The sequence below is a fragment of the Chelonoidis abingdonii genome, chromosome 2 (assembly GCF_003597395.2).
Source record: "Chelonoidis abingdonii isolate Lonesome George chromosome 2, CheloAbing_2.0, whole genome shotgun sequence".
NCBI classification, from domain to species: Eukaryota; Metazoa; Chordata; order Testudines; family Testudinidae; genus Chelonoidis; species Chelonoidis abingdonii.
In genome coordinates, this window is record NC_133770.1 from 249322380 (window position 1) to 249347158 (window position 24779).

At 43.6% G+C, this 24779-nt stretch overlaps 1 protein-coding gene across 1 annotated transcript; it reads left to right on the forward strand.

Annotated features, from left to right (window-relative positions):
- The first annotated feature begins 6514 nt into the window (after positions 1 to 6514).
- LOC116828753 (fatty acid-binding protein 5-like) lies at positions 6515 to 18226 on the forward strand. Its single transcript, XM_032787181.2, has 4 exons — positions 6515 to 6685; positions 15282 to 15454; positions 16498 to 16599; positions 17065 to 18226. The coding sequence occupies exons 1-4, from the start codon at positions 6610 to 6612 to the stop codon at positions 17113 to 17115; spliced, it is 402 nt and encodes a 133-aa protein (XP_032643072.1). The 5' UTR covers positions 6515 to 6609; the 3' UTR covers positions 17116 to 18226.
- Positions 18227 to 24779: the final 6553 nt, after the last annotated feature.

Here is a 24779-nt window from a genome sequence, read left to right on the forward strand (position 1 = left end):
CTGCTGGGCACCTGCTCTGAAGGCAGTGCAGAAGTAAGGGTGGCAATACCATGACTCCCCTTCAACAACCTTGCAACCTCCTTTTGGGTTGGGACCTCTAGTTTGAGAAAAATGCTGGTCTCCCCCGTAAAATCTGTACAGCATAGGGTAAAAGTACACAAACAGATTTCACAGGGGAGACTAGATTTCAGGTTCGTGTTGCATTTTTCACAGCTGTGAATTTGGTAGGGCCTTTACATATACATAAAACTCACTTCCCAGAGCTCAGACACTACTGAAGTATCTGTAAACTAAAGGATAGCGAGAGTATTGACATGCAAATGTCAAGGTCACACATAGCTTCACAATTCTCCATGTAGTATCATAGTACCTCTTGAACTGAGTAAGGCTTACCCCATAAAAGCTGTGTAACCAGAGTCCCATGTTTCATCTTGTTAGCCCAGTGACTACACAGCTGGCAACAGAGTACTACCCAAAGACAATAAGGAAATAGAAACAGTCAGCCTTGCAAAATTCTTCTTACTCATGGAGCAGGAAAGGTGAGTAACTTTTCTTGATGGCCTAGTACAGGAATCGACAACCTTTCAGAAGTGGTGTGTGAGTCTTCATTTATTCACTCTAATTTAAGGTTTCATTTTACATTTTAACGTTTTTAGGTCTCTTTTTATAAGTCTATAATATATAACTAAACTATTGTTGTATATAAAGTAAATAAGGTTTTTAAAATGTTTAAGAAATTTCATTCAAAAGTAAATTAAAATGCAGAGCCCCCCAACCAGTGGCCAGGACCTGGGCAGTGTGAGTGCCACTGAAAATCAGCTTGCGTGCCACCTTTGGCACGCGTGCCATAGGTTGCCTACCCCTGACTGAGTAGAATGCTATTAGCTTTTGCACTGCTAAAGGGCAGGTGAGTAGATTTTGTTTGTGCTGTTAATATTTTGGACAATTTTGCAAGGCTCCAGTAGGTGCTGACGCACCTCACAGCTATAAGGAGTCTGGTGTAAAGAGAGTTTGGCCATTTCTCTAGACATATAATTAATTAGGGGAAAGGAAGTTCTTCTCTCTTACCCAATACAGCTCACACATAACACTATCAGATTGCAACTTTATACGGGTTCCTCCCAGATTAAGTAGATGGGCATTTTAATGAGGCAACGTCTGGGACAGAACTATGCCTCACACAAGCCAGCAATATGTTGTGGATGGGGAGGAGGTGCCCTGCCCAAGCAGCATCTATTGTAATTTTGACAGACATTAATTCCTCCCTTGGCTGGAATGCAGGAGGTGAGACTATTGTCACATTAGGACAAACCTCATCTGGCAGTAATGTTAGCTGGCCCCAGTTCCCAGCTCTCATTGCAGTCAAGGTCCATGATCTGTCTACATCATACACAGGTGTCTTGTGTAGAAGGAAGGGTTTTTGCATCCTTTCCCCACCTTCTGCCCTTGCAGTCAGTGGTAAACAACAAAATTACTCCCCACCCTTACACAACTCAAGCAGGATCTGCCTATTTGGGGTCAACATGCTTCTGCACTATCCCTCTGTGGCTGTACCCAAGCTGTCAAATTGTGTCTCTAATTTTGGCTATGTATTTTCTTTGCACTGAATTTGATTCTATTCTCTTCCTCTTGGACAATAATGATCGACTAGTGACACATACAGAATTTCAGGTCCGTCACACTCTCAAAGTGCTCATCGTATCCAGACTGGAACTGTAATACTTGGCACATGGATTGGCCTCATTATGCTCCAATGTAAATGTACAGCTTTTCCTTCGCTTTGGATGTGGCTGGAGTGGAGAGGAAGCTGGCCAGTAGAGAGGGGCTCTTTCTAAGTAGTTCGAACTTGATGCCAACCTGAACTCAGACTTGAATAGGGATTTACAGAGAGAAATCTGAGGAGAAATTTAAGTGGGAGCCAATGAGAGGTCTGCATTTCTGAAAATGCAGCCACTTTTATTTTGGTGCCTAAATATGGATTTAGGTGCCTAAATTCATTCACTCCCATTTGCTATGTTTGGCCAGTATCAACACTATGTAAAGTAATTGTTCGTCAGACGTTACCAGTGCAGTAGCCTAACTTTGCTTTATGTTAGCAATGTCTTGATCATTACTTCAGCTCAAGCCTCAGGCCTCATACCGGGCCTCTGAGACCAAGGGTTTATGTCTCTGGGCCTCATCTTACTACAGTAATCAAACACAAATAATATGTCGTAGCGCAATGTATGTGTGTGCAGAAAGATACGTCTACATTGGTCACACTTACTAAGTTTCTTCTCTTAGACTCATAGACTCGTAGGTCAGAAGGGACCAAAATGATCATCTAGTCTGACCTCCTGCACAAAGCAGGCCACAGAACCCTACCCATACACTTCTATAACAACCCCTAACACATGACTGAGTTATTGAAGTCCTCAAAATTGTGGTTTGAAGACCTCAAGCTGCAGAGAATTCCACAGGCAAGCACCCATGCCCCATGCTGCAGAGAGGGGAAAACCTCCAGGCCCCTGCCAATCCGCCCTGGAGGAAAATTCCTTCCCGACCCCAAATATGGCGATCAGCTAAACCCTGAGCATGTGGGCAAGACTCACCAGCCAGCACCAGGAAAGAATTCTCTGCAGTAACTCAGATCCCATCCCATCCAACATCCCCTCACAGACCATTGAGCAGACTTATCTGCTGATAATCCAAGATCAATTGCCCAAATTAAACTATCCCAGCATATCATCCCTCCATATACTTATCAAGCTTAGTCTTAAAGCCAGATAAGTCTTTGCCCCCACTACTTCCCTTGGAAGGCTGTTCCAGAACTTCACTCCCTAATGGTTAGAAACCTTCGTTTAATTTCAAGTCTAAACTTCCTAATATCCAGTTTGTACCCATTTGTCCTTGTGCCTACATTAGTACTAAGCTTAAATAATTCCTCTCCCTCCCTAACGTTAATCCCCCTGATATATTTATATAGAGCAAGCATATCCCCCCGCAGCCTATCTTGTCTGAGATATCACCAGTTCCAGCAGTATTTCTCATGTCAGGGAAGTTTTTTTTAAGTCTGACTATTGGAGATATAGCTACAACTCAACATTGCCAATCCCAAGCATTTAAAAATCATTAGATTGCATTTCCCCTGAAAAATCACAGGATTATCTTAAAATACGTTTGATTTATTTTAAAAATGGGGACAATTTGTATTTGTCCTTAATGCCTTAGGGTACAGTTGGGTTAGATTTTCAAGCTTTCTTTGCAAACTAGTGGGGCTAGACACTTTTTTTAAAATGAAAGTTAAGTTTCGCCCATATTCCCTTGACTCCTGGAGCTGGGACTTTAAGAAAAACACCAAATATCATAAGACTTATGCTAAAATCACAAAAGTTGTCATCACTGTAGATACATGGGTAATTAGATCTCTAGCTGGATACCTAGATTTCAGGTAAAGGAATATTGTGTCACCACTAGATGGAAATAGAGTGTTTTCCATTCCCCTGTTGTATTGCCAATAGGGTGAACCAGAAGTCTATGTGCACGTAAACTCTCTGCAGACAGGACTTCAGAAGTCCTGGATCAGAAATTAATATTTTGCAATGGTAGAGTAAAGGCAGGATTTCTGCTTCTAGGGAGGCGTATCCTGCAGTCTTGTGCTCAGTCACAAGACTCAATGCTTCCCAATATATTAAAGTTTGTGACTAATAGATGTTCTGTTTGATCTGTAATCAGATGGTTTTTAATTTATTCTTTTTGAAATCAAGACTACTAGACTGACAGCATAGTAGCTGCTGTGACATGAAATAGATGGCAAATATCAGGCTCATTTAAAACCCACTCAGATCCACTTGAGCAAGCAGGAAAGATCAAAGAAGAAGGAAGCTGAAGTGTTTATATCTAAAGTTAGCTATTTAATGACAAGAAAACAATGTGACTTGCTTTCTTATGAGTAGACATTATTCATATATTTTAAAAAATAGGGTTACTGAAGATTAAGGACATATAGAGCAGTAATTGACAACCCAGTGCCACCAGGAAGGGAATATTGCACTGCTTGTTTGGTTTATCGGATTGAACAACTGGATTTGTACAGGATCTTTTTTAAAAAAACCTGGTTGATTGCTAGAGCTGGTCAAAAAATGGGATGATTTTTTGGTGAAAAAATGTCTCTTTTTTCAATAAATAATTTGGAATTTCAAATTTTTCTAGCTAGCTTCATGGATTAGCTTTGCTGCAAAATCTAATGCCTACAGAGAGAACAAGATCACTTGCTTCAGCTGCGCCTGAACAATTCAGAACCCTGACGTATCTTGGTGCAAAAACTTAGAACCAGCACAGGGATCTTGCTGTATTCATTCAATTTTTGATCCTGAACTTTAAATTCCATGGCGTTAATAGAAAACAAGCATAGCTGTTTCTACTGCATCCAAACACCCCAGATCCTGGTGCATCTTGAGATTTGCTGGAGAATGGATTTTTCTGGTCAAGTAGGAGTGACACCATGTGTTGTCTGTTTTGATAGCTTGGGGCCAAAAAAGTGTTAGGATCCAGCCACTCCAGAAATTGCATATGTATCTTTGGGATGCTTTTGAGTAGGGATGCATTGGGATCTGTAGTTTTTAGTGGAACTGGAACGGTTGCACGCCTCTACTTAGCTGGTAGAATTTTGGAAACAAAAAACTAGCTTGATTCAGCAGGGTCGAGATGCCAGATACATGTTTTTGTGGTGCTTCTGTGTCACTTTGCAGCAGCTAATAGCTGCTATATTTTGTCTATTTAGTAGAATTTGAGAGCATTGTCATTAAACATTGGCAAGGTCCAGGTATCAGAAATGGACTTTTCCAGTGTTATTAGGCTGGGATGCATGAGGGGTTCAATTTTTCCATTCTAGTGGGAATGGCTATCCTCATTTTCTATTTAGATGTAGATTGTAAGCTCTCTGGGGCAGGGACTGTCTACTATTCTGTATCTGTACAGTGCCTCACACAACCCATTCTTGGCTGATCTTCAGGCACTACCATAAAAAACATAATTAATAAGAAATCGTACAGTTTGGTGGTTGGAACCAGAAATTGCAAAGCTCCATGGATCCAGGTGCAAAATCCAGGTTTTGCATCAGTCTGTGCTGGATTTTCTGATGCAGTAAGAGCAGCTACACTAGTTCTTTTTTTCAGGCCTTGGAATGTGAGAGCCAAAATTAATAGGTAGCAGGTTTAAAACAAACACAAGAAAGTATTTTTTCATGCAATGCATTGTCAACCTCTGGAACTCCTTGCTAGAGGCTGTTGTGAAGGCCACCCTTTTGAACCCCTATAATGGGGTTCAAAAGGGAGCTAGTTAGATACATGGACGATAGGTCCATCAATGGCTATTAGCCAGGAGGGGCAGGGATGGTGTCCCTAGCCTCTGTTTGCCAGAAGCTGGATTTTGGTGACAGGGGATGGATTACTTGATGATAACCTGTCTGTTCATTTCCTTTGGGGCACCTGTCATTGGCCACCGTCAGAGGACAAGATACTGGGCTTGAAGGATGGTTGGTCTGACCTAGTGTGGCCGTTCTTATGTCCAGGGCTGGCACTTCCATTTAGGCGACCACCAGGATTTGGAGGGGCGGCATTTTGCCGCTCTCGGAGGCAATTCGGCGGCGGGGGGTCCTTTAGCGCTCCTGGTCTTTGGCGGCAATTCTGCGGCGGGTCCTTCACTCACTCCAGGACCCGCTGCAGAATTGCCGTCGCTGACCGGGAGGACCCCCGCCTAGGGCGCCAAAAACCCTGGTGCCGCTCCTGCTTATTTCCTTATGTTCAAAATTGAGTGGCTCTAGTAGGATCCATGCACTAGATTCTGTGTTTATGTGGCATTCATTTGACAGAATGCAGGAAGGTCTAGGTGCAGTAAGAGCAGCTCCCCTTGTTTAGTTAGTCACTACAATGTAGTCATACAGCCAAGATTTGGCTGGATCCAGCAGGCTGCAGGGGGCTGGATCAGTGTTTTTGCGGCACTGGTGCTACGGTAGGCACCAGGGTCTGGAGGTGTGTATGTGTGCTGCCTTTGCTCACTATAGTGATCATGGGACACGCTGGAGGCTTGTAACCAAATTGGCAGGATCCAGGTGGCTGTAGGTGGGTTTAGAGTTACCTTTTCCCCGCGGTGACGCTGTTAGGGCTGCAGAGGTTCGCGGGGGGGGTGGGGGGAGCTGCGCTGGAAAACGCGGAGCACGTGCACTTTTCCTTCGGGCTGCAGTAACCAGAGCACCTGCCTTTGGCCAGACGGCAGAAACGCAACCTCGTCTCCCCCGCTCGCCAGCGAAATGCCGACGCTGCACTCACACCGGAACAGCAGCAGGTCTCTGCTTGCAAGCGCTGACGGGGCGACACCTCACCGGCGCCCCCGGGCAGGCACTCTCCTGGCGGGCGGGCGTTACCTCACCCCGCGCTGTTCTCCCGGGGGCTGAGCGCGAGGGGGGCGAGGGCCGGGAGCAGGAACCCCTGACGTTGCCGGTCCCCATTGGTTCTCTGCCGCAGCGCATGTTCAGGGGCATCTGGATAAAAAGGCATCTGGCCCCCCTCTGCCTTCTACACCGTCCTCCAGCCTCCACCTCCTGCGGACACCGCCTAGCGAGCCGGCACGATGAGCGTAGACGATTTTGTAGGCAAGTGGAGCCTCGTCAGCAGCGAAGGCTTTGACGAGTACATGAAGGAATTAGGTAAGGGGCAGAGAGACCGTGTGGGATCAAAATCATTGCTCACTGTCTGTGGGTCCGAGGGAGGGGAAGGTGGGGGTGGCTGGCGGGCAGGCTAGGTACTTCTGCCCCTGGATAGAAAATAAAGGGATGTCCCCCGTCCTCCCCTCGCACTCTGGGCAGCGAGGACTTTTCATTCAGGATCTCCTTGGCTGTGAGGTTTGGGGGAAGAAATGAGGTTTGGTGGACTCTGATGTCTATGACTATCTCCCTAAATCCCACTGTTGCTGCCCGCTGGAAGAAAAAACGCTCTCTCCCTTGTATACGTGTGTGTAATTTATTTGTATTGTCAGTATGATCCCCTGTGTGTGTGTGTGTGTGTGTGGAGAGGGCAAGGACCCAAGATTTAAGGTGCCCGTTCCTTGGCCCCCCGGAGCTAGCTCCACTATGCTAGTTCATCTGGGATCCAAAACTTTGTGCCTGGTTTCTTCAGATGCTCTCTCCAAGGTCTGCGGGGCGTCACGGTGACTGATGCTAGGAGCCGCCTGGGAATAGATTGCTAACTAAAGTGAAAGGAGAGAATTCCCAGGGCGTCAACATAAAAGCAGCTGAGCGACCTGGAGCAATGGCTTGAATAGCAAGAGCCTCTCTCCCCTGCTGGCTACGCTGATGCTGGGCAGAGCACATTCTCGTGGAGAGGGGGACCTCTTGGAATGGTTTTGGCCCTGCTCTGGGGTTAGGGAAAGGGGAGAAGAACAGAAAACAAAATCTATCCAATATAGAGAAAATGAACATGTGTGCATGCTAGTCTTTATTATACTGCACCTGCGATGGGTAGCTCCAATACATCTGTGCGTTCATTGCCTAAACAAAGCATCTGCTGTGAGGCATTTGTAGCCTCCTAGTTTGCCGAATGTCTGAACCCCAGGGCCATAATTTGCTCTCAATTCCACTGACATAACTGAAATTCCTCCAGATTTTTATCAGTGGAAGTGAGAGCAGACTGGGACTCAGTGGTATATACACCTTGAATTTCTTATTGTTATAAACAAAGTAGCTTGCACATTATCTGGTTTGAGATGAGTTTTTGTGTTGTCCATTAAATCTGCAAAATCAGAGCACACTGGACTGAAACTGACTAGAATCACAGTTCCTTATATTAACATTTCAGTAACAGATTGGAAACTTGTGTGTGTGCATGCTTTCAGTTAAATGACAGTCTTTAGTGTTAAGAAAGGTGGGTACATGATAGCATGAAAAGAGAATGGAGTGGGAAATCCCCAACTATAAAACACAATTATCAGCCTCTTCCTACTTGTGCTGTAATACACTCGCATGAATTTATCTGATAGTAGATTATCAGAAGGGATCATATCAATGCAGCTGCTACCGGGATACAAAATATCATTGAAGAGACTCTTTCTGTTGCTGGATGTAAAATGTATCTGTATTCCTTAACAGTTTCAGTAGTTGCACCACCAGTTCAATTTCTATCCCAAGTCTTTTTCTTCCTGAATTGCCAATCTCAACTATTCAAAAATCACAAGGGAATCCCTCCTCCCAATTCTGAGATTGGATTAAAAAACTGTTGGAGTCCTTTTAATTTCCCTTATCGGTTTTGAATCTTTTAGCGTCATATTTTCAAGATAAGCTATGGGATATTCTGATGTGGGGTGGCAGCACTGAAGCTGTTCCCCTGTGGATAAATAATGGAAGAATCATTGGAGCAGGGGGACTGGGTATGCAGATAGCCTTGGGGTAGCGGGTGCAGATGGTACAACAGTTTAATGGCCTTACTGCAGCACAATGTGGTGTGATTGCTCCTTGCCAAGCCACTTGCCCTACTGTGATAGAAGACTGTACGGCAAGCCAGAGACAGCAAAATTAAGATTTAAGGTCAATTTTTCAAAAAACTCCCTTAGGCACTTTTGAAAATCCTACCCTAAGTCTTAAAGAACTCACAAAGAACTTTTAAAAAACGATAAACTGTTTAACCGTTAATAAATTACCTCATAACAAGACAGTGCAACTTATGATATTGTAAACATCCATAGCAAAGCAATACAACTTTCTGCTGTGCAATTTATGACATTAAAAAAGAGTGAGCTCAGGCAATGTTTGTTTAAAAAAAAAATCTAAATCCAGATCTTAAAATTCAGACTTTGCAAAGACGGTCTATGTGAAGTACAAAATATAATAAATTGTTAGTTTGAGGTACAAGTCAACCACATGCTTGGGGAAATTAAAAAGTTAAAGTGAACACACTAGGTCCTTAGCTCATGTCTGTCTGTCTCCACCCCCCATCCGCCCCCAGCAAACAAGTGTGAAAAGAGGTATCGGCCTGAATTCTGACTTATTTTTTATCACCACCCTTAACATGTTTATCAACACTTTTAAAAAGCATATTTAAGATAGTGTAGGGCATATTTATGCTCCACGTGAATTTAGATTTTAAATATAAATAGTTTGCAAGATTAAATGCAGATTTGGTAGGAGTATAGTTCTGAAAGAGTGAATGGCTCTAAATATAATCTGCAAGGAATTGTTAGCACTTAACACAGAGCTCCTTCTACAGTTCCTGTTCAGAAGATCAGTTCTAAATAGCAGTTACATGTCTGTCCACAAGCCACAGATTCACATTTTCAGACCCCGCCTACAATCTTAAACATTACAAAGACTTGGTTCTTCAATAGTACTTCCACTTCCACCTGTCTCATGATTGGGTCTCAAGATTGCTTGGCTCTTCTGCCTTCCTGATGGGGGCCCTAACCACTGGACTAGTTTTGGACTACTGGTTTTTCGGAGCATAGGTGCTGACTCCGTGGGTGCTCCAGGGCTGGAGCACCCAAAAGGAAAAATTAGCCAAACGCCCCACCTCATCTCCTCCTACGCCTCTGCCTCTTCTCCTGAGCACACTGCATCCCTGCTCCTCCACCTACCTCCCAGCGCTTGCTGCTGTCAAACAGCTGTAGCAAGCTCCAGGGGGGAGGAGCAGGAATGTGGCACGCTCAGAGGAGGAGGCGGGGCTGGAGCAGGGATTTGGGGAAGGAGTTGGAATAGGGGCAGGAAGGGGGTGGAGTTGGGGTGGGGACTTTGGGGAAGGGGTTGGAATGGGGGCAGGAGGGAGCAGGGCAGGGATGGAGTGAGGGAGGAGCTGGGAGCAGAGGGGGTTCAAGCACTCACCAGCGCCAGTAGAAGTCGGCGCCTATGCTACAGAGTCTCTTTCTGTCTCTGTGCTGCTTCCTCCCCCACCCCTTCACCCCAAATGACAGTTTCACTGAGTATAAATACTTATATAGTCCTTGGGCCAGAGAGAGAATGGCTCTGTAGTACAGTGGTTAGAGTACCCGTGTGGAATACCCCAGGCCAGTTCCCTTGCTCCAATCACTCTTTCACTATTTAGCCACAGTGGAACAGGCTCAGCAGGAGAGTGGGGAGCCCCTGTTCAAATCCTTTCTTCACTCCCTTCTGGCAGAATGGGGAATTAACCTGTATATCCCACTTCCCAGGCAAGTCGTCTAACTACTGAACTAAAGTTATTAAGTGGGCTCCTCCTCCTTCAGCTCTCTTGTGCACAGCAAGGCAGGCACCTAATTCATTCCTGCAAGAAACAGTTTAGTTTCTGGAGCCACCTGACTCCAGGCATCGGCTTCCTGTTCATGGATCACTATTGCTAAGCAAAGATAGGCACCTCCCTGCAGCCTGGACTTAGGCCCCTATCTTGATGAGAGGGGAGGGGCTTAGTGCACAACCCTCTCTTGAGCATCTCCCAATGGCTAGCTTAGGTGACTCCCTGCCTAGCACGCTGGCTTTTGTGGATTGCATTTGAAGGCACCTGTCTCTCCCCATGTATTGTATTGGGAGCCTAGGTGCCTAATTCAGGCTTTGTGGATTGTAGCATGTTTCTGTGATTTTTCTAGTTGTCACAATACTGAGCATTGTAATGCCTTTGTGGATCCAGGCCCTTCAGTTTTGGATGCAGATCTCACCACAGTAATGTATGCCCTTATCAGATTCATTTTGGAATGCTGCACTGTGCTGTATGTGAGGGCACTTTAAGACTATTCAAACTACAGCTACTGCAGAATGCAGCTTCTGACTTAGGGTACGTCTACACTACAGGATTATTCCGATTTTACATAAACCGTTTTTACATAAATTGTTTTGTAAAACAGACTGTATAAAGTCGAGTGCACGCGGCCACACAAAGCACAATAATTCGATGGTGTGCATCCATGTACTGAGGCTAGTGTCGATTTCTGGAGCGTTGCACTGTGCGTAGCTATCCTGTAGCTATCCCATAATTCCCGCAGTCTCCCCTGCCCATTGGAATTCTGGGTTAAGATCCCAATGCATGATGGTGCAAAAACAGTGTCGCTGGTGATTCTGGGTAAATGTTGTCACTCATAACTCCACCAGAGAGGTCCTTTGGGGCCATCTGCCTGTCCCAAGTCAGGATAAAGGAGGAGGGTTGGGCGTGGGGCTAGCAACTCCACCCCATAAAAAATCAACTTGCTACAAAAACGCCAACAATAGAGACAACAGAGACTTTTACCCTGGAAAAAGAAGGGTCTTCAACTCGAAGATGCATGACGCTGGGTGGTGAAAGCCATGAGGAAGCCACTAAGCCGATTGCCCTTCTTGCAAGCAGGAGGATTACCATAGGCACATGGAACGTGAGGACCATGTACAAGTCAGGAAAGGTGGCGGAGGTTGCAGCAGAGATGAGGAGCAACAACCTGACCCTATTAGGCATTAGCGAGACAAGATGGACGCAAGCTGGACAGAGACGACTGTTGACAGGAGAGCTGTTGCTGTATTCAGGACATGAAGAGAGCGACGCACCCCACACACAGGGAGTAGGCTTCATGTTGTCCAAGCAGGCACAGAGAGCACTGATTGGTTGGGAGGCACATGGTCCCAGGATCATCACAGCATCCTTCAGAACTAAAATGAAGAGGATTAAGATGAATGTTGTTCAGTGCTACGCTCCAACTAATGACAGCGAAGAGGAGGACAAAGATTATTTTTACAACAGACTCCAGAAAATATTAGAGATTCTCCCAGACAAAGACATCATCATCCTTATGGGAGACTTTAATGCCAAAATTGGACCTGACAACACAGGATACGAACAAGTCATGGGGACCCACGCTCTGGGAGAGATGAGTGAGAATGGAGAGAGATTTGTGGATCTGTGTGCACTTAACAACCTGGTCATAGGAGGTAGCATCTTTCCTCACAAGCGGATCCACAAGAGTACCTGGGTATCACCAGCAGGCACGACAGAAAATCAGATTGACCATGTCTGCATTAGCAAGAAGTTCAGAAGATCCTTGCAGGACGTTAGAGTTAGAAGAGGAGCAGACGCGGCGTCCGACCATCACTTAGTGGTGGCTAGATTGAAGCTGAAGCTGAAGCAGAACTGGATAGATACGTCAGACAGAAGAGTGAAGTACAACGTCAGCCTTCTGAAGGACCATAAGACCAAGGAAGATTTTGGACTGATGCTGAAGAATAAGTTTTCAGTATTACAGGATCGGTCTGAGGAAGAGGAAGACAGTGTACTAAACAGATGGCAGAAAGTGAGAGAGACACTTAGGTTAGTATGCCAGGAAGTGCTTGGAATTAAGAAACACCAGCAGAAAGAGTGGATCACAGCAGAGACCTTGACCAAGATAGAAGACAGAAAGAAGAAGAAGGCAGCAGTCAACAACAGCAGGACTAGAGCTGCAAAGGCCAAAGCTCAAAAAGAGTATGCTGAAGCCCACAGAGCAGTGAAGAGGAATATTAGGAAGGACAAGAGAGAGTATGTGGATGAACTGGCAGCAGAAGCGGAGCAGGCAGCATACAGCGGTAACATGAAACAGCTGTATGATACTACCAAGCGACTGTCTGGAAAGTTCAGCAAGCCAGAACGTCCCGTTAAAGACAAGCAGGGAAAGTCTATAACAGGAATAGAACAACAGATGAACAGATGGGCGGAGCACTTTGAGGAACTCCTGAACAGACCAGCACCACCAAATCCACCAGACATTAACCCAGCCAACGAGGACCTCCCAATTAATTGCGATAAACCAACCAGAGATGAGATCAGAAAAGCCATCACCATGATGAAGAACAGGAAGGCGGCTGGACCTGATGACATCCCAGCAGAGGCCCTGAAAGCAGACCTGGATGCTTCAGTGGAAATGCTGTACCCCCTCTTTGAGAAGATATGGGAAGAAGAAGTGATTCCGGCAGACTGGAAAGAGGGATATCTCATCAAAATCCCCAAGAAAGGAGACCTTAGCAACTGTGCCAATTATAGAGGAATCACACTCCTGTCGGTGCCAGGGAAGGTCTTCAACCGAGTTCTCTTAGAGAGAATGAAGGATGCCGTCGATCCACAGCTACGAGATGAACAGGCAGGTTTCCGGCTGAACAGATCATGCACGGACCAGATAGCAACGCTTCGCATCATAGTCGAGCAGTCTGTGGAGTGGAACTCCTCGTTGTACATCAACTTTGTTGACTATGAGAAAGCGTTCGATAGCGTGGATCGAGAGACCCTCTGGAAGCTCCTTCGGCACTACGGCATTCCAGCAAAGGTGGTCAACCTGATCAAGAACTCATATGATGGTATACACTGTAGAGTGATCCATGGAGGGCAGCTCACTAACAGCTTCCAGGTGCGAACTGGAGTCAGACAAGGATGCTTGTTGTCACCACTTCTCTTTCTCCTCGTCATCGATTGGATTATGAAGACATCCACTTACGAGCGTAGGAACGGAATCCAGTGGACGTTGTGGACCCAGCTTGATGACCTGGACTTTGATGACGATCTTGCACTCCTTTCGCACAGTAAAGAGCAGATGCAAGAGAAGACCAACACTGTGGCAGCCACGTCATCACAGGTTGGCCTCAACATTCACAAGGACAAGACCAAGATCCTTAGGATTAATTCCATCAGCAACGACCCAGTCACACTGAATGGAAGCCCCTTGGAAGAAGTGCAGTCCTTCACCTACCTAGGTAGCATCAATGACCAGCAGGGTGGCACAGACGCAGACATCAAAGTAAGGATTGGTAAGGCAAGAGCAGCCTTCTTACAGCTCAAGAACATCTGGAGCTCCAGAGAGCTGTCTTTGGCAATAAAAATTCGACTGTTCAACTCCAATGTGAAATCAGTCCTACTGTATGGAGCTGAAACCTGGAGGACAACCAAAACAACCATCAGGAAGATCCACACCTTCATTAATAGCTGCCTCAGAAAGATTCTCCAGATTCGCTGGCCAGACGCCATCAGTAACATCCACCTCTTGGAGAGAACCCGTCAACTCCCAGCAGAGGAAGAAATCAGAAGGAGAAGGTGGGATTGGATAGGACATACATTATGCAAGCAGCCAACTAACATCACCAGACAGGCACTGTGGTGGAACCCCCAAGGCAATCGGAAAAGAGGCCGTCCAAGAAATACCTGGTGACGCAACCTTCAGGCTGATAGCAAAAAAATGGGCTATACCTGGAACCAGCTAGAGCAAATGGCCCAGGATAGAGGACTCTGGAGATCCGTGGTTGGCGGCCCATACCCCGGTTGGGGTGACGGGCATGAGTGAGTGAGTAACCCTAATCCGATATGGTAATACCGATTTCCGCGCTACTCCTCTCGTTGGGGAGGAGTACAGAAACCAATTTAAAGAGCCCTTTATATCGATATAAAGGGCCTCGTTGTGTGGACGAGTGCAGGGTTAAATCGGTTTAATGCTACTAAAATCGGTTTAAACGCGTAGTGTAGACCAAGCCTTAGTGATACTTCTTGCAGAAAGAATGTCACCCTGGAGCTCTTCATTGGCTTCCCGTTTATTGTTGGGTGCAATTTTAATGGCTGATTAATAGCTGCTGTATAAAGCCCTGCATGGTGAAAGTCCTGAGTGACCTCAAAGCCTGAAACCTGCTGAGTTGGGTGAAGCACTCAAGCTAATGAGTCACTGCATTAATCAAGAGGGGGCTGAAGGCAAGGGGCTTTTTGATGAAGGGACCTCAAGTGCTTCCTTTAGTAGTGTGCTAAAGTCCTACTCTGTTGAATTTCAAGTCATGCTCCAAAGCTCAAATTTTTCCTTTACACTTTTTTCTGCAGAGGGGAGTCTTCTAGTTTTTCTTTTAATACTTTTGACATTGGTCTGAAAATGTGCATTTTATTATTTTTACATACATGTCTAGAGTGACAGCTGGGTGTTCCGTAAGTAAGTTAGAAGAAATACATCTATATAATGAATATATATTTAAAAGTAAATTGTATATACATATAAAAGTGGATTAATTTTACAGTATGAAAAGTCAATTGGAGAACTTTTAAAACACAATTCACTTAAACTTGGACACAATCTTCTTCTAACACAGCTCTTATTTCCCCTTTTCCACCTTACACGTCAATTGGTGTAAACGGAGATACTGCTTTTCTGGAGACCTGCAGGTCCTATAGGGGGCAAAAGAGATTTGATTTAGATCTCAGGAGCATTCAGGATGAGTGAGTCTGCAAAATGAATTTCTCCTCCCTCGCCCTGGATAGTTAAAAGGGATCCTCTCTCTATGCGGGCTTAGTGTTTAACTCTGATATGCTGTTGCTCTTGCTCTGTAGGTGTGGGTATGGCCCTGAGGAAAATGGGGAGCATGGCCAAACCAGATGTTTACATCACCAAGGATGGAGATACAATCACCATAAAAACAGAAAGCACCTTTAAATCTTCAGAGCTCAGCTTCAAGCTGGGTGAGAAATGTGAGGAAAATACATTAGACGGCAGGAAAGTTCAGGTTAGTACAAGAGTGGTTTCTCTTGTTTTGTTTTTTTTCCCCTTGAATACACCCAGTCCACCAGAGTGGCTGGCTTACTGATATAAATGCTATTTAGGGACCCAGTCTCCCGCACTCTTTCTCATGTTGAGTAGTACCCTGCTCTGTTGGTGGGCGGGGTACCCCTGTCATCACAAGCCCCATTGAAGTCCATCAGTTTTTATGGACTAACCAGTCTACAAATGGTAATATACTGAAACCAGACAAAGCCTGGTATGTTTGGTTAATCATTTTCAGTTTGTGTGGCAGCTGTGATGCACCTTGGGGTGATAAAACTGGCAGCTCTCCAGACCCATGGTAAAAATACCAAAGACCAAACTTCACTTTCATTGAAGTTAATGTCAATAAAGCCTTTTGAATTTTAATGGAGCAGGGTATGGCCCTACAACTAATCTGATACAATCTCACACATTTGCGTAACAAGTGGAATAACCTATATAGGGAGTAAATTAAATGTAACTCAGACTCCATATTCCCCGTCTTTCCAAGAATTCAAGTAGCTTCCAACTTGACTGATTAAAGGGACTATCACTTGGAGGCGGTAGTGGAGGGTGAAGAGAGATTATTCCCTCTCCATAGGATTCTCCCAGGCCGATTATCTCCTTGTGTGAATGCTGGCCACTTGCCAAGACCCTCCCACTCCTCACCTGTGCACTGGCAACACATCTGCCAAGTGCAAGATTCAGACTTAGACAATACAAAAAGCCAAAGCACATGTACGAGGAGACGAACTTAGTACACTAAGCAGGTTTTGTTCACTTAAATTGTGCATGCTGTCAAAATCATGTTTCATGTATCAATGTGCCAAAGCAGTGACTGAACAAGTAGCAAAGTAATAGAAGAAGAACAGGAGTCATGAGAAATGTAGAGTGAAATCCTGACCCTACTGAAGTCAATGGCAAAACTCCCATTGACTTCAGTAGGGCCTTGGAGTATAGTGTGGGAGTGTATCACCTCCACTCAGAGACTAAGTAAAATATTTTGAGTCCTGCTTTTCTTTGCAGACTCTTATCACCTTCGATGGTAACACATTGACTCAGCTTCAGCAGTGGGATGGCAAGGAGTCCACAATAACACGGAAGATAGAGGATGGGAAACTGGTGGTGGTGAGTGCATTCCTACTTTCTGATCACTGACTACTGCAAGACTGTAGACTACAGTAGGAATCTAACTTTAAAAGAGACTCCAAATCTATTATAAACTGCCATCTGCATCCCTGTGTTCTGCAGTAATTTAGCCTATATCAGGGGTTCTCAACCTTTTTCTTTCTGAGGCCTCCCAACCTACTATAAAAATTACATGGCCCACCTGTGCCACAACAACTGTTTTTCAGTAGATTAAAAGACATTAGTGGGTAGCAAGCTAAGTTGCTCGGGCTTTGGCTTCAGCCCTGGACAGCAGGGCTTGGGATTCTGCTTTCTGCCCTGGGCCCCAGTGAGTCTGCTGGTCCTGCTTTCTGGTTTATTTTGGCAGACCCCCTTAAACCTGCTTGTGGCCTCCCAGAGGACCTTGGGCCCCTGGCTGAGAATTTCTGGCCTATACACTACTGAATTAATTTCTTTGTTTTCCAGGAATGTGACATGAATGGCTGCAAGTGTAAGAGAGTCTACCAGAAAGCATAAGGACATTGTCTCCATACTGGGCTGGAGCTTGCTACAAACCAGCTCAATTTAGTGAACAAAGCTCCTCTACTCTTCAGGTTTTCCTTTTCCCTGTTCTGTAGTTTTTCAATGGACTACACAGCTGTGTGCAATCATAGTTCAAAGCCATGATGTAACTATTCTGAATGGTTGTGGCTGTTAAATAAAATTTTCAGATATATGAAGTAGAGCTGTTGTCACTATAGTGGAATTTTAAAGGTTTTCTTTTTCAAGTAAAGATTTATAAAAGCTCATTAGTTTATGGAGAGGAGCCTAAAATCAGTACTAAATCTCAAATGATGGGGATATCATCTCACTGGAACAGTTAAGGTATAGTTAACAGCAAACTGCATTTTGGTTCAGCTATTCATATTTCATTGATGAAAAAGGTAATAAAATTGTATCAAGTGGGACAATCATTGTTATGGTGCAGAATCTTTCTAACCGCTTTAAGATAGTGCCTGTTGCAAAAGTAGTAGAGTTGAACTGGTACAAACTGAGAGGAAAACTTCATCCATTGTGTTTAAACAGCTGAGCACATTTTTAGTTGGTTGCTTTCTGGTGGCAATCAACACCCTCTGACCCAACTAGTCAGATTGTACATTTAGGGGCCACTAGACATGATAAAACTTAAGCAAGTGCTGAAGTGCTTTGCTGAAAGGAAGTCCTAATATGGAAATACACTTTCTATTCTATTAGTCTTTTTTTTAATGGCAATATTTTCTAGCAACATTTTCTTATTTCCTTTTTAGTAACATTCTGAAAATCCAAAACCATGAACTACTGAAATATTTCCTGAAATTAAAATTCTCAATTTTACTTGCTCAAAACATTTGGTAATGCAGTTTATATGCTTACAAGTGCAATAATAAATTATCCCAAATATTAATGTCTTGGTCATTATTTTTTATAATGATTGGGAAGTGGTCAAAACAGATCCTCTGAAATTGCTATTCTACAAACTGTAGATTGTTTAGTGCTATCAGCAGGGCCGGCTCTATGCATTTTGCCACCCCAAGCATGGCAGGTAGGTGGCTTTCGGCAGCACATCTGTGCGAGGTGTGCTGGTAACGTGGATTTGGCAGCGCACCTGCAGGAGGTCCACCTGTCTCGTGCCTTTGGCATACCCGCTGCCGAATTGCCACCAAAACCGCGGGACCAGCAGACCTCCCGCAGGCATGCCACTGACGGCAGCCTGACTACCGCCCTCACGGTGACTGGCAGGCCGCCCTCAGTGACTTGCCACCCTAGGCACGCGCTTGGTGCGCTGGTGCCTAGAGCCACTCCTGCATATTAGACTAGACTAACTTGTTCTGAAAGCTAAAACTGGCTGGTAACACTTTTAACAGGATTCCAAATAGCAGGTTTAGAAGAATCTACAGAGTCATGTAATCTCTCTGTTTGCATTTTACAGAACTAATCGCTACCTTATTCCTACTGATGTCTTAGCTAACCACTGCAAATACTGTCTGGGGTACTAACCAATTGTTCTGTGTGTTAATGCTACCTAGTATGGAACCTAAACTTCTTATGAGTTTGTGAATAATCCCCTTTATTTACATTATCAGGTATTTATAGATGGATTAGAGTTCTCTCAAGTTTATTTTCTAGATGCTTTCTTCATATGTTTCACATTTCTTGATGTGTTTTCTTGAACTGGCCTATCCTTGTATCATTTCTGGTCATCTTTTTTGTATTTTTCCTCAATTTTATTTTGTTAAGCTTCCCTAATCGGTGAAGAGGGGATTCCTGTACTATGTATTCCATGTGGTGTGCCAGGACTACAGAGCAGTATTATTACTTTCAAGTTTGTTCAGGCGCATTGATGCCACATGTAGAAGCTATGACCCTAGATTTAGGAAGTGAATTTCACCTCCCTGCACTCCATCCTGATATAGCCCAAATACAACTCCTCATTGTGGGGGAAGTGAATTTTACCTTATCTGCATTTGCCTGTGTAAAATTTTTGGCCAATAGTATAACATTGTTAAATAGCAGTTGTGCACAGGCCTGTATTTATGACATTCTAATACTGGAAAGATGTTTTTATAACTAACATGCAAATTTTGCCTCGTCCACATTTCTACAAGAACTAGAATGATAGTTTATTAAACAGTAACACTAATGTTGTGCTGACATGTAAAAAGGGTAAAGGCTAAAGGGGATGACCAGGGTAATATAAAGCTCTTTTGTCTGACATCAATTGTGGGGAAGATCCTAGAATGTCAGGGACCTCAGGAGATCATCTAGTCCAACCTGCTGCTCAAAGCAGGACCAATCCCCAGATCCCTAAATGGCTGAACTTACAACACTGGGTTTAGCAGCCAATGCGCAAACCACTGAGCTATCCCTCCCCCCTGAAATGGAGTGGCTGATACAGGACTTTATTAATCAATATTTAAAAGAGGATAATATAATTAATGCCAATCAAAATGGGTCTATATAAAATAGATGCTGTCAAACTAATCTGATGTCTTTCTTTGAGGAGATTTCAAGTTTGCATGATAAAGGTAATAGTATTGATGTAATATACTTAGATTTCTGTGAGGTATTTGACTTGGAACCTCATGACATTTTGATTAAAAAAAACTAGAACAATATAAAATGATCATGCATGTATTAAATGGATTAAAAACTGCCTAACTGAGAGGTCTCAAAATGTAATTGTAAAGGGAGAATCATCACTGAATGGGTGTGTTTCTGGTTGGGTTCTGCAGAGATTGGTTCTTGGCCCTATGCTATTAAAATTTTTATTAATCACCTAGAAGAAAACATAAAACCCACTGATTAAGTTTTCAGATCTCAAAAATTGGGGTAGTGGCAAATAATGAAGAGGGGAGGTGGCTAATACAGAACACTTTGGATTGCTGGGTAAGCAAACAATATGCATTTTAATATGGCTTGTTTACATCTAAAAACAAAGAATGTAGGTGATACACAATGAGGCCTCTATCCCAGGAAGCAGTGACTATGAGAAAAATTTGTAGGTGGTGGTTGATAATCTGCTGAACATTAGCAGTGGTCCTTGGATGATTACCAAAATCACAAGGAGTGGAGAGGCTATTCTATTTCTGTACTTGGCACTGGTGTAACCTACTCCTGGGGGAATTCTGCGCCAATGTACAAGGCAGAATTTTGCAGAAATTAATGTTTGGCGTGCAGAATTTCCCTTTTCCCCCACAGAAATGGGCTGCAGAAATACTGGCCACCACTAGGGGCCGCTAGACATGGCAAAGCCCAGCTCACAAATAGACAAAACCAAGGGAAGGGTAGGGAACTGGAGGATTCCAGCAGCATGTCCTGAAGTAAGGAGGCAGTGGTGTGCAGGAAACTCTGTGCAAGCTTAGGACCCAGCATCAGGGCTCTGGATCCCTGGGCTCTAGGAGGGTAGAGGGTGTGAGTGTCTGGGCTTGGGGGGGCCCTACAGCTGGACTCTGGGGTGGTGAGTAGGAGGTGTGAATGTCTGGGCAGGGAGGCCACAGCTGGGCTCTGCAGCGGGAGGGAGCAGAGAAACAGGTACTGGGTTGTCATATTGTTTCTATAACTCTCAACTCCTGGAGGAATTTTTGTGTATGTGTGTATTGTTTCAGACATACCTGCTGTCTGGTATTTTGAAATAAAATAATTGAAACTGGTGTGATTACATAGTGTTATTTTGACAAATAAAATTTGCAGAATTTTAAAATATTGTGCATAGAATTTTTAACTTTTTGGTGCAGAATTCCTCCAGGAGTAGCAAACACTGCTGGAATATTGTGTCCAGTTCTGCTTTCCACAGTACAAGAAGGATGTTGATAAATTGGACAGGTTTCAGAGAAGGGTACCAAGAATGATTTAAGGATTAGAAAACATGCCTTATGGCAATAGATTCAAGGCGCTCAATCCATTTAGCTTAACAAAGAGAAGGTTAAGGAGTGATTTGATTACAGTCTATAAATGCCTACATAGGCAACAAATATTTAATGATGGGCTTTTCAGTCTAGCAGAGAAAGTTATAATATGAGCCAATGCCTAGAAGTTGAAGCTAAACAAATTCAGACTGGAAATAAAGCATACAAGTTTAACAATGAGAGTAATTAACCATTGGGACTGCTTACTAAGAGTCTTGGTGCAGTCTCTATCCCTGACAATTTTTAAATCAAAATTGAATGTTTTTCTAAAAGATCTGCTTTAGGAATTACTTCGGGGAAGTTCTATTGGATATATACAGGTCAAACCAGATGATCACAATAGTTCCTTCTGCCCTTGGAATCTATGAAAAACAGCACAACATAATTGTTAATTTGGGATCACTGCTCCATTACTTTGTTGTTTGCACTTCTAACACCATGTAATATTTAATTGTTCGCCTTTCCTTTGAATAGAAAAAAGGTTTTCATGTCTTTCATGGGACATCTGTTTCTTTTGTGATGAAGTTCCTTTCAATGGAGCAGGACACAGTGGGCTATCTGGTTTTGTTTGTCTTGTTCTACAGCAAACTCCAGGTGCCTTCATAATAGTAAGCAGGTTGTGATCTGAAAATGTGCTTTCTTCCTGGTTACTGGTCAGGTGACGTATTTTACCTTAATCACATGATTGTGGAAAGCCACCTCATTTTGAAAAAGGTTGATATAAATGAATACGGCTGTAGAGCCTGAGTCTCCTAACACTTATACATGTGCTTAACTTTAAGCATGTGAGTAGGCCCATTAACTTCAAAGGGAGACTTAAAGTTAAGCAGATGTGAATATGTTTGCAAGGTTGGGGCCCTTAAAGACAAGATAATAGTATTAAAATGGCACTTACGTTTGAGTTTTGAACTGTATGGTTTGTAATACTCAACATTTGACAATCAAATTTCTTTCCAGTCTGATTTTATTCTCCATTTGATAAGCTAAAGTTTTCTTTTATAGCTCACATGCAAATATGACATATTGCCCTTAGTGCTAAAATGACTGATTTTGTCCTTGAATGTTGTCTAATTATCCCTTGTTCACCACTTCCCATAGGATGGCTAAAAAGCTAGAAAGAGCCTCACTAACAGATCAAAAACAAGAAATAAGGCAATATCCAGTATTCCTTCATAACACTGCGAAGAACTATAAAGCATAGAAGCAAGTTCTAGCATGTCACTGTGGTTCCATCCTTGATAATAATTTTAGGGACAAGGAAAAAGTCTGCTTTTATTTTTTAATTTTTTTTTGTGGCTGTGGGATGAAGGCAACTGTGGAGGGAACAGACCGCTGCTCTTCTTATGGTTTCATGGTCTCATTAAAGGATGGAAATAAACTGGCATCAGTTTTGAGATGGCTAGACGAGCAGCCTGTGATAGATTAGCATCAGCAATTAATTGTGATCGGGTCAGAGACTGGGGAGGGGGAATCAGAACTCTTAGGAGTATTAGATTTTGTGCAATGTTATGCATATCAGTTCACACTACTTGGCCACTCAAGACACAAGAAGGATGCCAGGACTCAGGTAACATAATTCATGGTAACAGTAGGAGGAAAAATTCAGTCATCCTAAGGAAAAATGAGTAATTAAATACCAATTCATGAAGCAATTCACTCCGAGGGACTCACTTCTTCTTTAAGTTAAAATCTAGGAATAACTGTCTTGCCACATCAAAACGAGTATTTCCAAGTTTGCATGCATAGATATAAATCAGTATCCCAACTATTCAAATGCTGCACCAAAATTCATGTAGTGCACCACTCTCTTGAAGAAGCTGTCCTTTAATTTGAAAAGTGTTTCTCTTCTACCTGAGCATGATTTGGAAAAACAAGAAACGATATAGTAGGCTAGCTCCAGACATGAAATTTTGTAATAGCCCCCTTCTCCACTTGAGTATATGTTAGCACTGCTAATGTGAGCCTATGTATTGGCACCCGTCAGCCCAGTGCACCGCTTACCAAATAGATTACTCTTTCCAGTAAATGGAATAATCTGCATAGGATGAATGTGCATGGGACCATGTTAACATGCATGAAATGTCCTTTGGTCCCTCAGCTCAGTCCCAGAATGTCCTCCAGTATTTCACCCATGGAAGATTGGTGGAGAACATAAGCACAGCCATACTGGGTCAGACCAAAGGTCCATCTAGCCCAGTATCCTGTCTTTTGACAGTGACCAATGCCAGGTGTTTCAGAGGGAGTGAACAGAACAGGTAATCATCAAGTGATCCATCCCTGTATCTCCTGAGGATTTGGAGAGAAGTCAGAATTCAAACCGACACATTTTATCCCATGATTCCTCTCCTGGTTTTGGCTTTTCAGCCCTTGCATGTCAAACCAGAATTTGGCCCACATGGCTTAGAATTTATTTACTTTTCTTTATTAGAGAGATAAAGGTAAGATTATTTAAGAGTGTCAAAACATACATGTGTTGTGGCTTACCTTTGTTTTCTGAATCAATTCTTACTAGCAAATGCTTTTAACCACTCTCTGGAGATATTTACAGGTGAAGTCAAAGTCAATCAGAGAAGAGGTATAAAGTTTTAGCAATAAATGGAATTAAATCTAATTCACAATCAGTTTCCTATAGTGTATGCAAAAGCCATTGAATCCTAATTCTTTTACTTATAGGTCCAATTAAAAAAAAAACTCATAAAAAGCTCCATAAAGCACAATAATAAAACTGTAAAACTAACCTGCCAGAAGGCAGATATGCAGTTATTATGCTAATGTTTAACACTTAATGAAGAGCCAGCCTCTGTCACCTTTATGGACATTGTATAGTATCTTACTCCACAAGTAGTCCCACTGCAACCATCGGTTGAAATCAGTGGGACTACTGGCACAATAGGATGCTGTGTAACACCAGTAGGGGTGACTGAATCTGGCTCATAGTTTTCTGCACATTCAAAGTTCTAAACGGGAATTAAGGCCGAGGTTGTGATTTTCAGCCTTGGTTTGCATTACGTATGGAGGAGCCATGCTGCAGTGTGAACTCAGGAAAGAAATCTGGCTAACTTCCAGGATTCAGGTTCTGAGGGAGTACTTGATGGGCCATCAGTCCACAAACCCTGTAGAACAGAGCAGCATGAACTTCCCAACCTACTTGAGGGCCCAGAACCAAGCTCCATTGACCAGTATTCCCTCACCCACCCACTGTCCTCCCCACCTTTTGAAGGTGTTAGTTCCCAGAAGCCCTGGGAATGCAAGGACTGTGATTATACACAGTCTTCCAGCAGGCCTGGAAATTTGAGGGCTGGAAGCAACTTGCACTTCCTCTTCATCCCATGCACAAACTGCAGGACTGGACACAATCTGGCCTTAACTAATTAATTATTTAAACAACCCTGAGAGCTACATAAGTAAGTATTATCTCCATGTAATAGATGGGGGAAGGCTCTCAAATGATTTGTCCAAGAGCACACAAGAAGCCACTAGGAGCTGGAGTGATTAGAACTGTCTCCCAAGGCCCCATTCATCTGTCCAGACCACTTTCCTTTCCCTGAAAGCCTTACTTAAGGATCTACAACCCCATCCCATCAATTACCCCATTCATAAAAGTACCACTTCTGAGGGGGATTGCTGGGCATCTCTCTTCCCATTTGTAACATGTCTTCTGTTGAGGAGGTATCCAATCGATTCCTTCCTCACACTGGCATCTGAGCATCCTTTCTCCCCCACCCCAAACATCCCATTTCTTTTTCAGTGGTATCT

Excerpts from the sequence above, each read along its gene's own strand:
- LOC116828753 (XM_032787181.2), top strand. The coding sequence starts at position 6,610 with ATGAGCGTAGACGATTTTGTAGGCAAGTGGAGCCTCGTCAGCAGCGAA. Across the intron at positions 6,686-15,281 it reads CGAGTACATGAAGGAATTAG|GTGTGGGTATGGCCCTGAGG; the intron begins GTAAGGGGCAGA and ends CTTGCTCTGTAG. Across the intron at positions 16,600-17,064 it reads AGGATGGGAAACTGGTGGTG|GAATGTGACATGAATGGCTG; the intron begins GTGAGTGCATTC and ends TTTGTTTTCCAG.